This window comes from Dromaius novaehollandiae, chromosome 2 (assembly GCF_036370855.1).
Source record: "Dromaius novaehollandiae isolate bDroNov1 chromosome 2, bDroNov1.hap1, whole genome shotgun sequence".
Classification (NCBI taxonomy): Eukaryota; Metazoa; Chordata; class Aves; order Casuariiformes; family Dromaiidae; genus Dromaius; species Dromaius novaehollandiae.
The window spans coordinates 1369500-1381651 of NC_088099.1; the positions used below are offsets into that span (position 1 = coordinate 1369500).

Sequence of the window (12152 nt, forward strand, 5' to 3'; positions counted from 1 at the left end):
GTGTGAACTGCCTGCCACCTACTGAATCTGTTTCCATGCATGCACAATTACACCATTGGTGTATGTATCCCTTCATTGTATCAGGTTCCTCCCAGTAACGTATCGGATTGGTGAAGGACAAAGGAATCATGGCAGCATGAATAATCACATTGGAGTCTCTACATGCTGAAAAACAGCCCCCAACAAGGACTATGTATTATTCATGAGCTCCCTCCATATCTGGTTCTCTTGGTGAATGCGTGCTCTGTAAGAGAATGCTGTTTTCATCCACGTTTTGTCCGCAGTCAAATCACAAAGTATTGATGGAGCTTTAGGATTTTTGGAGAACTTCCACAAGGTGGAAAGCTCCTTGGCAACCTGCTTTTCATGGTTTATGTTTTAAAATACTCATTAAACATTTGCAAATCGAAGGGAAAAAAATGCCACACACATTTGTACGTCCAGTTGCTTAAGAGTAACAGATGTACAAATGGATTGTGGTTTCTTAATAAAAGTCAAATGGCATATATTTCCTTAACCATGACAGTGATCATTTATATGGATGTCCAATAGTAAAACTTTTTAGCTCGTTTTTTTTCATTTTGTCATTGCTTACCAACTTTATGGCTTCATAATTAAACAAAAAATAACTTATTTTCTGTTAGCTGGCTTAAATTGCATGAGTTTTTTAATAGTACTCCTATTTGTAGCCCAAGTCGGTGATGTCTGGATACCACGATGTTCAGGTCTTACACTTAAAAATGCAGGTACAGAGTAGGATCCTGCCTGCAGTCGCTGAGCGTATGCTGTTGCATGCGTATGCATTCTGCTTTGGTGTCTCCCTAGAAAATTTCTTCAGTCATCCTGTTCCCTCCGTCCCAACATGCAGGACAATATGGAAGAAGGAAAGAGGCAGCTGCTTCTTCAAGTGCATTAGGGCTGAATGTGCTGCACGGTTCTTGTGTCATGAGGTAGTTGTTTTACTGAGGCATTCTTTAGGACAAAATAAGCTGAATTCATCAGTTCCAGATAGAAAATGGACTGTTCCCTTTACCGAAGCCTCTTGCATATCAGATTGAGATGGGTGTCAGTAGGATAGCCAAGATTCCGTGTGATTATTTGCAGAAAGATCATTTTAAACGTGTACTTAACTATTTTTCCCCCCATTTCTGACATAGTTAGAGCAGCAGAGACAGCAGTTGCTGACAGAACGCCAGAATTTTCACATGGAGCAACTGAAATACGCCGAATTACGGGCTCGCCAGCAAATGGAGCAGCAGCACAGTCAGAACCCGCAGCAGTCTCACCAGCATTCCAGTGGGCCTGGCATGAACCCCCTCGGAGCACCAGCACACCCAGGCTTATTGCCTCATCAGCAGCCCCCTCCGTACCCGATGATGCACCACCAAATGCCGCCACCTCACCCCCCACAGCCAGGTAAGAATTGCAAGGAGAAAATCCCCTCATGTTAGTCATCACCATTTATAATAGATTAAAAGAAGAAGAAGAGGTGTTGCCAGATAAAATTAGACAGAGTGTGAGGGGCGTTCTGTGTCATGCAGTGTTTCATAATGGTGTTTCTTATGAAATGGGAACAGTTTGGTGCTAGAATGATTAGCTTTGCGTGTGCTGCAGCTTCATTTTATAGCTTTTGCTCCAATACCAGATGTATGAATGGAACTTGTTGCAAACAAGCCAGACTGCATGTGTCTTGTTTCTGTGTTGGTCCATGGTTATCTTGGAATATATGGCATCACAAGTTATACTGCATTACTTTAAGGCTTACTGAATGCTGTTACCAAAGAGCCAGAAAATGATGGTAAGCCTGCTTTTCAGCATTTTACACATCATAGCCTGAGGTGTTGGATAGGCAAATCCAGCATCCGGTTATGTAGGTGAAATAGCTCTGAAACTTCTGATGTTAAAATCTGTATTACAGAAGTAGGAAAACTAAAAGGAATCGAGATTTTGCTACCGAAGACAAAAATAGCAAGGCCTATCTCCTGTTCTGCCTCCAGCATGCTGGCATTCATTAAAGAGCCATAAATGCTTTATATGCAAACCTATTGCTGATTTAAAAAAAATAATAGATAAGAAGTAAAGTTTTGCTTTGCAGAGAACACGGTCTCAGAAAAAGCCTTGTGATCAATCAGAAAATGCCTGTGAACAGTGTGAATAGAGAATGAGAAAAGGAGAGATGATTGTTAAATTGAATTGAAAAAAGCCTAGGTACTGAAGCTGGGCAGAGGAAGGACTGCACAAGGATGAAGTTGTGGTGGGAAGGGGATTAGAAGGGAAGAATAAGAAACCTGTGGTGTGCTGGAAGAGATGTTCCAGGCCCAGAGTAGGAAATGATGTGAGAGCATCAATAAGGGGAGAAGAGCCAGCGAGAGCAGCAAAGCAGGAATGAATAAAGCACAGCAAGGAGGGAAGAATGATTGGATTTAACCAGAGGAAGAACAGAGCTATGCTGAGTTTGAAAGTGGTGATAAAAGGCACATATCCTTGTTTGCTTCCCCTTTTGCACAAAGGAGCGCTTCTCTCAATTAAAACGAACAAAAAGCCCCTAAACTCCGCTTTGTGTTTGCATTAGCAGTGTAGAGCTAGTCTGTCCTGGAGAGCACTGTGCCGAGCAGGTAGGGTTACGGTCCCTGATAGATTGAAAGCAAGCAGCAGAGGAAAGGGGTTCCCCACCATTCTGAAAGCCAATGAGCGTATATATGAGCTAATAAATGAGCAGTAGGAGAGAAGAGGGGCTTCGGTGGACTTGTATTTATTCCTGCCTCCTTTCAGATGAAAGGAATTTCTAGCCAAACAGGTAAAAAGGATAAGAAAAAAAAATCATATCCAGAAAAGTAAATTACTAGGTGGACATAAGCAAACAGAACAGAAGGCTTGTGTCTTTTTTTTGTTTGCTTTTCTGAATCCTTTTCAGGCTTGGTTGCTTTAGTAGAGAATCAGAGCCTCAGACACATGAAGTGTTCTCAGGCTTATGATTGGAATAACAAGAGGGGCGAACCAAGTTCAGCTGAAGACTAAAGGAGGCTCAGTCAATGCAGAATGCTCATAGGCTCCTTAATGCTTTTTAATGTTTGAGTGAAATTAATGGGATTTGGTAGTAGGGCAAACAAGGAAAGGAGGAAATAACATCAAAGTTGAGCTACTGATGCAGGGAAGATAGAGGAGTAATGGCATGATAAATCTAGGTACTTTGTGCACTCTGCTAGTCTTTTGTTGCAGTTAAAATAAGTGGTTTCTTCATCAGATGAACTGTTAGATTAGTGGTGTGGATGACTTTGAAGCTGAACCAAAATCCTATCTCAGGCAGTGAGCTTTTCCCCAGCCCCCAAAAGGAACTGGTTTTGTAGGAGATTGCAACCCACAACTGGAGCCCAGGACACATTTATAGCTTTGCATGGGGAGAAACACTCCATGTTGTTAAAATCTGATTCCTTCTGAGCTGTTCTTGTAAAACAGGCTTGTACCATAGTAATTGCCCCAAATAAGGACTTTCTAAGAGTAACACTTGCAGTATTCAGGATATTCTGATCTAAAGATAAAAAAGCTACTTGACCCAAATTGAAATCTTTCAGATACACAGAATCAGATGTTGGTGAATCCAGAAAAACGAGGAAACTGCAATAAACAGTAAGGAAGAAAAAAACTGAAATAATCATGAATTCTGCAGAGAGAATAAGTGAAAGGAAGGGGAGGAGAAGGGAAAAAAGGAGAAGCAGAAAAGCGGAAACTCTTTAAAAGCAGAAAACTCTTGAAAAATTGTCTGATCCTGTTTGTGTTAAAGGATCTCCCAAAGGGAGATAACAGTAAGAAATTTAAAGACTTGTTTGTATTAGTCTTTACTGCTAAAATGCTAGGGAGATTGTCTTCACCTGACAGCTGTTTTCTAATGTTATGAGAGGTATTTCATAAAAATCATCAAAAGAGGCGTTAGAGCAAAATAATCTGCAATTCAGTAAGTCATGCATTCTGGATAAATAAAAGCTGCCACTGGGCTCTAAAGTAGAAAGCAGAGTCCCAACAGTATTGTTTTCAAAACAGATTTTTAGCTTGTTTGTATTTCCTTAGACGTTTTTTTAATTGTCTGAGTGGTCTCTGCTCCTGCAGCAGCAATCATTCGCTTAATTTCTCCAGTGCTTGACATGACTAATGTTGTGGTAAAAAACTTAAGTGAAAGGACAAGAACAAGAAGCAGGAAGGTCCTTTAACAGTTTTCTTTGGCAGATCTAATTCCAGTATGCCCCCCTGCCCTACTCTGGACTTCTCTGTCTGGTTCTCTACCCTTCAGTTGTGCTTGATGCCAAATGAGAGTCTGCAAACTGTGCTGGTCAGAAGGGACCTCTGAAAGTCTCCAGCCCAACCTCCGGCTCAGAGCAAGTCCAGTTCGGTCACATTGCTCAGGGACTTGTTCTGGTGAGACATTGGGTGGCCGTGTGACGGTGCCTCACCTGCGGAGCAAGAACATCCCCCAGGAATAAAAAATGTTTCTGCTGTTTATTCATAACAACTACTTGTATTTCAAGGGAAAACTACCAACCCTACTGTTAAGTAACCAAGTTGCTAACAACGTTTGCAGGTTCACCTTAAAGCCATTTTACTGGTAGAAGGGATTGTGACTAGCAAATGCTGTTCTTTTGCTGTGTAGATGCTTATAGGAATTACAGTTAAAGGCTTTCTTATACCTACTGAATGTAATTGAAATGATAATTTAAAGTTGAATAGCACCACCTGGATTGTAATGACCATGATTGTCTGGACAGCTGTTGCAGCAACAGACACTAGTTTTTATCAATGTTCAGCTACTTGACCAAAAACAAGTCTAGAAGATGACCTAATTGGTTAGTAGCTGAAAATCTTTTGGAAGGTCTCATATAAGCTGCTGCTGCTGAAGAAGCTGAAAAGTTTGGGCATCTTGATCAAAAATGGACATGGCAACCCAAAGCATTCAGTAGATTGAATTTTTATCTGGATGAAAGCCTGAGGGAAGGGCAGTTTGAAAAAGATCCACGTTGAATGTATAATGTTTGGAAAAGAGCAGAAGCACATAGTGAACTAGGAGGATTTGCAGATGACCGTGAAAATGTCAGGCACCTAATCCAACTGTGTGAATCTTCACAGTAATAAAGCATGATTCGATCGCCAGATGCAGAGTAATGCCCATCGGAGAGGAAAATAAGAGATGGTTGTGCTGTGATCTAGCAGCTTAAGCTAGCTATCTTTTCAGAGGATCAGGGTCAGCGACTTCCTGGGTTTGTTGCACACTTGTGGTCAAAAAGTTAATGATGAAAATGTAGAAAAAGACCTGGTATAGAGTATGTTATCAAGTATACTGTGTTTTGTAACACCGTATAATAACATTGCAGCTTGATCTGTGTATTGTATGCTGTATTAACGATTCAGATCTGTCCCCTAGCAGTAGAATGGAGAAACACGAACATGAAATGGAAAAATGGCAAACTCAAAACAGATTAAAGGGGAAAATACCGTATTGCATATCATTAGACTGGCTCTTAGTTACAAGCTGCTATTGAGGCTGAGAACGTAACAAGATTAAATGCATTGTTGTATGCACTAGGGGACTAATAAGGGTCGATTTCTTACATATTCACGTCCTCTGTTCACATAATACCTTATTACTTCTGCCCCACCATAACCGCCCGGGCTGTCTGTATCCCCACTGATCCCTCCAGTGTGTATTACATGGAGCGTGGCGCTGTGTTAATTAGCCAGTCCATCTCCTTCCAATTAGATGAGCGTTAGTCAATAGATCGATTCCCGCTGCTCGCCCTCCCCGCCGTTAGAGCGTGGCACGCGGATGGACGAGGAGCCGGGCTTCCCGCTGCGCCCGGCGAGGAAGCACCTGGCACCAGCTCTCGTCACGCAGCGGCTGCGGCGGGTGCATCTCGCCTCTTACCTAGCCTGACGGCTCCGACGGGGCTGGACGTTTTTGTGAAGGTGAGACTTCACCGGCCTTTTAAGAGGCTGTGAGAATTGAAAGGCAAAAGCCTTGATCTGCCGTGTCCCTGACTGATCTTTCCCAGAAAGCAACACATCCGTTTTCCTCACTCCTTGGTGGCAGTCCCTAACTTTGTTAGAAATGCTTGGGGAGTCCTCAATTGAGCTGCAAATGAGCAGCAAAAGCTCCTCAGCTTCCAAGTGAGCTGACTGTGAGCAGTAGAGGGTATTATTTAATTAGAGAGTTCAGAGCTTGAGCTCTGAGCCCGTCCTAGGTGTGCGTGTACAGTCACTTAGGGGTTCTTCCGTCCCCAGAGACCACGACTCCCAACTTGACCTGGCTTTCTGTCTCGGCAGCTTGGGTTGCTCACTGTTTGACTTCCCTTCCCCTCGTGGATCAGCACATCGTAGCAGCTTCAATGTCTGTCACAACGAGACAGGCACGAAGCTACAGTCGCCAGTCCGCTATCGGAGTGCCAAAGCCGTCTGCAATCGCCTTCCATATGCACATGCACGCTATAGGTTATATATATTTTAAAAAACTCCCTCACCGTCACACCATAATGGTCATGTTAAATCTGTGATGAATACCACTCAACTTGTATGCTGCTTACCCCCACACACACCTTGGAGGCTTTGGGTAGCTGGTGTTCACCCATTTGCATCTTTGACTTTTCAGAGAAGGCTTAACGCTGCTTAATGGCTTTGGTACCTTCGTTCCTCAAGGTTCTGTGGTGGCATTGGAGAGTAACTCTTCTGTCTGGGAAGCTCTCCAGATCTAGTAATACCCTTGTATTTTCCAAATTTCTGCAGTTTAATGTGGATATTTTCAATTCATTGTTAGCAGGGTAGTGAGAATGGTTGTCCCCTGTAGTAGATACTCTGTGAGAAGATATACCTCTTCCTCCAAAAAGAGTCTACAGTCTCTATTTAGCTTTACCAGTAATGCTGTTTTCCAACTGTTATGTTTTTGTTTTTGTTTTGTTTTTTTCCATTGAGTCAAGCAGGCATTTGCATGCAGCCAACACTGCTTTGGTATCCTTTGGCATGCGGGTGCTTTACTGAACAGAAAAGCTGGGGCTCTTCATATTTCCTGTGTTGAAGCTAAGCTGCTCTGTATGTTCCCCTGCGTATTTTCAGAGCAGTCACTAAATATGTGGCCAGAATTCAAGCAGATGAGGGCATTTTTTTCTGGTGCTCTTAGTCAACTTGGCCCAAGGCTGCTAATAGGCATCAACATAAGCTGAGGGCTGTATGGTATACTTTGCCTGTTTGTTAAATTGGCCAATATTAGATTGAATAGCTCAGTCTGAATCTCAAGGATCCCATCTCTTTACCTATGATGCAGGACTTCTCATCTAAATATAGTATTGGTACTTGCTTTTGGACAGGTGCATTTTTTTTTCCTCCCCCCTCTGGGGATAAGACTTTAGGATTTCATATTAAGGAGTTATCTGAGAATCAGATGACTCTTGCAGCCAGCTACATGTTAAAACATCTTCATAGTGGATCATCTCTAGCTAGTGTCTCCTACAGATGTTTCAGATGAGACTCTACCACAGCCAGAAAGGAATTCCGTAACCCAGTTTCTTTGACATAAGAGAAAAAAAAATCAAATACGGGAATAAACCATTATGTCCTATGTGTTTATTTCCTTGGAGTATTTCACAGGATATGAGGAGTCACTTTCCTAATTGGAGTGATCTCCGCTTGAACTGCGGACAACGGGTGGTTTTACAAGACCAGTAGAATAACTAAATTCGAGGTATCCCTAGAGGATGCTCCATTTTCATTTCTTTTTTTGAATGAAAACAGAAATCCATGAACAGCAAGCAAAATGGCCTAAGAAGAGACTAAGACATTTTTGAATAGGTGGACCCTCTCAGTCTGAAAGGTGATGTTCCTCAAGGATTGGTTTTGAGACTGACCTTATCTTCATTAGTCACTTTGTCACCAAAAGCAGTTCTGTACTGATAAAACTTGGTTAGTCAAAGTTGGAAGTCATTATCAGTAGCGGATCCAAGTAGGAAAGAGGAAGGTCATCGTAAGAATTAGAATGACAGAAACGGGGTGAAATACAAGATTTCCAAGTCAAAGAACATGGGTTGGAGTGGAAGAGTCCCCTCAGCTGTAGTTTGAGGGGACTCATCAATTGGAAAAAAGAGGAGTTAAGAGAGTTGTGTTACTTGATCACAGGATGACTTAATCATGTGTGTGATGTGACTGAAAGACCAGTGCAATTCTGGGATGAATTAGGTGAGTGAATCGAAGAAGATAGGGCATTAAAGGTGTTAATGTCATTCTACAAGGTACAGAAGAGATGCTTGGAGCTATGGTGTGCACGTTTGGTTACGGTATTCAAAACAAATGTGCAGGGCTGTGGGATGATTTTCGAGTGGAGCTTGAATTGGCTAGCCTTAGAAATGAATGTGGAGTGCATACAACTGTTTTCTATGAACAAATCTCAAGAAGAATCTCCGGAGAGTGAAGTATTTGAGGTAAGATGGGACAGCGTAGAGCAACAGTGGAGGTAAACTGAGCTATCGGAGGATATTTCTAGAGAAGTCTTGAACCTGGGCATTGCAAAAAGGGATTGTAAGTGATGGAATTTGGAGTTCGATAAATGAGGGATTTGTGAAATAACTACTTGCTATAGGAAGAACCTCTACTTACCTCCAACTGTACATTTCTAAGCAACACGCCTAAACTCCACAGCCAGTCGTTAGCTCCAAGATTAGAAAATGGGTGGTTCTAGCAGTCATTTCTGTGCTCTGTAACATGGGCTACTGGATTGGATCAGTTATTATCTTGATGACAGAAGAGCTGTTATACGGTTGCAATAAATTTGTTTCTGTGCATAAAACAGCAGCAGCTGCCTTGGTGGTTGGTTCTGTGATTTTTAGGGTTCTGTTGACATCATTGCCAGATGTCCCACAGTTCCTCTCTTGGCCTTGCCTGCATGTGTCGTTTGATCGTTAACCAGGACTCTGCCAGCTCAGGGGAGACTTTGGTGATATATTCTTTTCCCAGTGTCATATTGTATGGATCTGTCCTTACCTGCACATTCCTAGAGAAATTGCAGTGTATTTATTGGGTTTGTAGGTCTTGAATTAATAGTAAATCATTTTAAGAGTCACCCCTTCATACATAGATCAGTAGCAACTTTTGCTACTCAGTTGCTGATTTGTGATCCTTCATTGAAACAAACCAGTGAGCTTAACATGCTTGGCCACTCATCTGTGCCATCAGTTACGTTATCGCATACCTGCACATCAGTCTTTGGCAATCTTGGCAGAGGTGCCAGAAATTGGAGGGTTTGCGTAGATTAATTTCACCTAGCAGAGGTAATCCTGCTAGAGAGCACCAAGATACACTTGCAGAAGAATTCTGTAAGCTGGTTTTTGCTGCTGGTAGTCCTGTAGATGAACCTCAAGCTTAAGGGCTGTTGATATACTGCTTTTACCAGTGTGGAATTTGACATGCTTTCGTAAAAAGAATGAACAGTTTCCTTACCTTGGTTCTCTGCTTCTGTCCAGTAATACAACCTGCATTCCCTAAGGTGACCAAGATCAAGAAACTTCAGTGACGATAACTCAGAAGAGTAATTATTCATTCAGGTATAAAGAAACTATTGGAGATAGACAAGTCACTGCTTGCTGGTCCATCTAACAGAGCTCTGCAGGAAGATCTGACCCATTCAGTTTGCATTAGAGAAAAATCCCAGAACAATTTAGCAGTAACTGAGAACCACCGCTGGTCAAGTTTTCAAAATATAACCATGCATGGAAATGAAGCGCAAGGCCCTGGGGGAAGCTGTAGATGGAATTAGCCTTTTGTAGTTTTGCTCTTTAGCTGCATCATTTTAACTCCGGACCTTATCTAGCTTCTCAAACAGTTTTCTGATCTTAATAATGACTAAAAGTGTCACTGTTGATTCAGTAGACCATGAACAAGATGCTAGGTGTAATGGTGGAACATCTAAAGTGATGAAGACTGAAGGGATGGTAGGAAACAAAGTAATGAAAAGATCTGAAAGGCCTTTATAAATGGAAGAAAAAGGAGTAACTGCTTACAGCTTTTCTGCATTCAGAGGGTAGCTGGTAAAAGGGCCGTCAGCCCCAGGCTCGAATGCAGGGTGTTTTCTTCCCTTGCCTGTGTGGAGCTCCATCTTGGGCAGGACCAAGGCTGATGCCTCCAGTCGCTTGGCAGAAGAGCCACCTGCAGAGGGTTGTTCCCTCTGGCCATGCCCTGGGAACGCTGATTTTTGGGGTTAGCCCCTGTGCAGCCTGGTCACGGCAGCTACCAGGATGATGTGACCGCTCACCTGCTGAATCCTGGTCTAATTTAAACTGAGGAGAGGAAGTCTTGCTGCTTTCTCTCCAGGTTCAGCCCTAGTGCATTGACTTGAAGTATGAAGGTGACCCTAAATTTTTTTCCTTTTTTTTTTGCCTGTTTATTGTTCTGCTTTTGGGAGGGGGAGGATTCACAGTGCGCCTGTTACTTAGCTCCTGGATGCCTTATCAGCAGGAGGAATGGGTGACCTGGGATGCTGCTGCTTCTACCCTCGAATGTTTTGGCTAAAGCCAAACCTCTGTCCTGGTGTTTTGTGCACTGCTTCTAAAATACCTCTCAAAAAAGGATTTGCAGGGCTCTCAGGTCAGTATTAAACTTGCTGAGAATATGAAGTGGCTGAATAGAAACAGTTAAATACTGCAGTTGCTCTCGCTGCCTTTGTACAGTAGCACAAGATGATCAATGCAGGCAGTTGTGGATATGTCAAAATCAGAACAGAGGTATTCTGCTTAGGCAACAGAGTATCATGGTTTTAAAGAGAAATCTATCAAGTCGGACGGTCCTGAATTTGAGGGTAGACATTCAAAGTGGCACCTGGACACGGACAGTAGCGTGTGTTTCAGGCCAGCTTGTATTACAGTCGTTCCTGACCTGTGCCGCAGCTCAGATTTTACCAGTTTGTCAAGTCTGCTCGTGTTTCAGTGAGCGTGATTCTGAACTGTGCACCATCGCCATCCTTCCAACCGTTTGCTCTTATGTAAGTGCAAGGAAAATGCCTTGCCAGCTTTGATAATGAGCAGAGAGAGAACTTAGGCAGGCTTGTTTTGAGCTAATGGCAATAAAAGATAGAAAGCGTTAAAGCAATGCTCGCTGGTATTCAGAAGAACAAATAAACAGGGCTCTGGAAAGCAATTCTTTGCTCTCGGGCAGAGCAGTCGAGCCAAACCTGTTAATTAAAAGTTAATGGTGCAGCTTTTCCCCCAAAAGTCCGGTGGCTTAGATGTCAGCCTTTGGAATCTGCTGGCGAACTGTCTGCGCTCGAGGGCTAGTGCTTTCAGTGAGCTGCTTTTCATCAGTGTGGCCAAGCGTGTCTGGTTCTGCTGAAGTGCAGAAGTTCTGGGATGTGCTGAAGAGCAGAAGCTTGTCCAGAGGCCACCCATCATCACACATAGGCTCAGCGAGAGAGGGGAGAGACCGCGGGAAGTCAAGACCCGCCAGCCAGACCCTTCCATAAAGGCGAGCTGCTGGTGGATTCCCCTCCAGGTTAAACATCTGAAAGCAGACCACGTACAAGTCGCAGGCAGTGAGGCCACTTTCTAGAACCTTTTGCTTTTTCTCTTGCTGTAAGCCTGCGGTTGGAGGTGGTTTGTGTGTTCAGATCGTCATCTGCCTTTAGTTTCATCTCCGTGCGTGGATGTGATGAGAATCCGGGCAACTTAATGACCGAGGATGTGTTGCTGTTCTCAGGCCCAAGCACCCATTTCAGATAAGTCCTGCTGGTAGCTCACTTCTCCCATGTTCAGCTTTACCACAACTCTTAATTTTGACTGAACTTATTCTGTTCTCTCCTTCCTCCTGGAATTAAGACATTTAAATCAGAAAAATACAGTTGGATTCCAGTTTCATCATGAAAAGCTGGACCTTGTAATGGGAATGGAAAGTAAAATTTCCAATTTCTTTGTTACCAGCTTTGCTGCTGGTTGCATCGTTTGAAGCCCGTTACTGATTTCTGGTCACGTACTGTTCTCGGCATTTTGTGGATAACCCAAAATGTCTCACACAAGTGACACTTATGGTGCCTCATATAAGAAACACTTTGAAATCCCTGGAGGAAGAGCAAGAGACATGTATTAATAGCTGTCCCTAACTTCTCTGTTCAAAGTGGGATTTTCAGCTAGTAAGTGTCA

General features: G+C 43.0%; 1 protein-coding gene across 2 annotated transcripts in view; it reads left to right on the forward strand.

Moving 5' to 3' along the window:
• SMARCC1 (SWI/SNF related, matrix associated, actin dependent regulator of chromatin subfamily c member 1) overlaps nucleotides 1–12152 on the forward strand; it is a 99321-nt gene that overhangs the window by 75900 nt on the left and 11269 nt on the right. For both annotated transcript variants that reach the window (XM_064505619.1, XM_064505621.1), the window contains one exon: nucleotides 1158–1416. In XM_064505619.1, the coding sequence (XP_064361689.1) occupies nucleotides 1158–1416 (259 nt within the window). The remainder of the gene's footprint in view (nucleotides 1–1157; nucleotides 1417–12152) is intronic.